This window comes from Chrysochloris asiatica, unplaced genomic scaffold, assembly GCF_000296735.1.
Source record: "Chrysochloris asiatica unplaced genomic scaffold, ChrAsi1.0 scaffold00125, whole genome shotgun sequence".
Classification (NCBI taxonomy): Eukaryota; Metazoa; Chordata; class Mammalia; order Afrosoricida; family Chrysochloridae; genus Chrysochloris; species Chrysochloris asiatica.
Genome location: NW_006408643.1, coordinates 837,448 through 839,832, shown reverse-complemented (window position 1 = coordinate 839,832; position 2,385 = coordinate 837,448). Strand labels below are relative to the sequence as shown.

General features: G+C 54.3%; 1 protein-coding gene across 1 annotated transcript in view; it reads left to right on the top strand.

Moving 5' to 3' along the window:
- Window positions 1-2,385, top strand: part of FBN3 (fibrillin 3) — a 93,972-nt gene that overhangs the window by 72,691 nt on the left and 18,896 nt on the right. Inside the window, exons 48-52 of the mRNA XM_006868999.1 lie at window positions 65-217; window positions 421-486; window positions 722-847; window positions 1,559-1,678; window positions 1,794-1,916. Of these exons, the coding sequence (XP_006869061.1) occupies window positions 65-217; window positions 421-486; window positions 722-847; window positions 1,559-1,678; window positions 1,794-1,916 (588 nt within the window). The remainder of the gene's footprint in view (window positions 1-64; window positions 218-420; window positions 487-721; window positions 848-1,558; window positions 1,679-1,793; window positions 1,917-2,385) is intronic.

Below are 2,385 nucleotides of genomic sequence, written 5' to 3'. Positions count from 1 at the left end.
CTCACCCATTCCCTCGCTCATTCATATATTCATTCCCTCACTCATTCATTTTCTCACCCCACAGACACGCGGCGGAGTTTTTGCTTCACTTGTTTCCAGGGTGGAAAGTGCTCAACACCCAAAGCTTTCAACACCACCAAGGCCCGCTGCTGCTGTAGTACACAGCCTGGGGAGGGCTGGGGCGACCCCTGTGAACTGTGTCCTCAGGAGGACAGTAGTGAGTGTCCCGGTCAGAGCAGAGCCAACCATGGTTCAGCCTGCCAGTCCCATGGGTGCTCCCCTCCCCAGGGACTGCACCTGACCCCTGATTATCACCCTCCCTCCCTGGGGGGGGGCTGTACCTGGCCCCTGATTATCACCCTCCCCTCCCCGGGGGCTGTACCTGGCCCCTGACCACCACCCTCTCCTTCCCGTGTCCAGCCGCCTTCCAGGAGCTGTGCCCCTTTGGTCATGGGGCAGTACCCAGCCCTGATGACTCTCGAGAAGGTAAGTCCCGCACCCATTCCTTTAGATTCCCTGGACCACCCACACCTTGTTTTTCCCCACTCTGCCTGTGTCCCCCAGTCCTAGGCACCCTCTGAGACAGATGGGTGATTCTCAGCACTGTCCCGGACCCCACTCCTGGGGTCTGGGCCTTCAGCCCTCGTTCTCCAGGAAGGAAGAGGTCAGCCCTTTGTATGTAACAGACACCCTCCCTGCCTGCAACCCGTTCCATCTGCAGACGTAAACGAGTGTGTGGAGAATCCCAGCGTTTGCACTAATGGCATCTGCATCAACACAGACGGTTCCTTCCGCTGCGAGTGCCCCCGGGGCTATGGCCTGGACCTGAGCAGCCTCAACTGTGTGGGTGAGGACACCGCCCATTCCTCCAGGAGCCTCCCTCCTCACACCCATTCCCATTCCCTCCTGTCTTCCTCCACTCACTCATTCATTCCTGCCCTCCTTCCTCCATTCACACTTTCACTCATTTATTCATATTTGCATTTTATTCTCACTCATTCATTTACTTGCTCACTTATCCCTTCCTTCTCTAGTTCACCCATTCATTTTTCATTCATAACTTCAATTCTTTATTTCCTGATTTATTTATTCACTCAATCACTCAGTCATTTGCTCACAGACACACTTACTTGTTCTTCATTCATTTATTCACTCATACAGTGTCATTTCTCCACTTGTACTAATTCATCCACTCATTTGTTCTCTCACTGTACACTCATTAGTTCACTCATTCATTCATTCCCTCATCATAACTCATTCAATCATTTGCTTATTTACTTCTTTGTCCATTCATACATTTGCTCATTTATCCCTTCTCTAATCCATCTGTTCATACATTCATACATTCACTCATTTGTTCCTTCCATTCACTCACTCACTCACTCATTGGCTTGGTTCTCACCCACTAAACATGTAGCAGCATGCCTGCCCTGCACCCAGCTTAGAGATGGCCATCACTGGCCCAATCCTGTCTTTAGCATCAGTGGGGAGGTGGACAGGACAGTCGTGAGGATGGGGACACTCTGTAGGCACTGACCACCCCCTGCCCCCACTCCAGACACAGACGAGTGTTCCATTGGGCACCCCTGTGGGGAAGGTACCTGCACCAACGTCGGCGGCGGCTTTGAATGTGCCTGCACAGATGGCTTTGAGCCCGGCCCCATGATGACCTGTGAGGGTACGGCTGGCCAGCAAGGATCTGTACTGGGTGCTGGGGGTGCCAGGGTACCTGGGGAGAAAAGGGGGTCCCTCAGACAGATCTGCCCAGCCAGCACCTCCACTGGCTTCTCTAGACATTGATGAGTGCACCTTGAACCCCCTGCTCTGTGCTTTCCGCTGCCACAACACCGAAGGCTCCTACGTGTGCACCTGCCCGGCTGGCTATGCCCTGCGGGAAGACGGAGCCATGTGCCGAGGTTGGTCCTGGGTTGGTGTGGGGGGGGGGCAGGCTGGGGTTCTCCTTCCTAGGCCCTGAGGCCCCCTTTCAAACAGCAGCACACATCAGCATGGTGGACCCAGTCACCCAGACCTAGGGACGGTCCCCATGGCCCAGGGAGTAAGCAGTTGTGTCTCTACGAATGGCGATGAGCAATCTCTGTGTGGGGCAGAAGGGAGCTCAGCCTGGTCAGCCTGCAGGGGGTAGGGTGGGGGTCACCTGCCATGGAGTTGGCTCCCACTCATGGTGCCCCGTGAGCTTTGCAGTGAAACAGAACACTGCCCAGTCCTGCACTCTCCCCAAGGTCAGTTGCAGACCATTCTTTTGCTCCATAGGGTTTGTTTGATTTTGTGACGTCTATTTACATTTTTAAGGAGCTCTGGTAGCATAGTGGTTACGAATCGGGCTACGAACCTTAAGGTCAGCGGTTCGAAACTACCAGCTGCTCC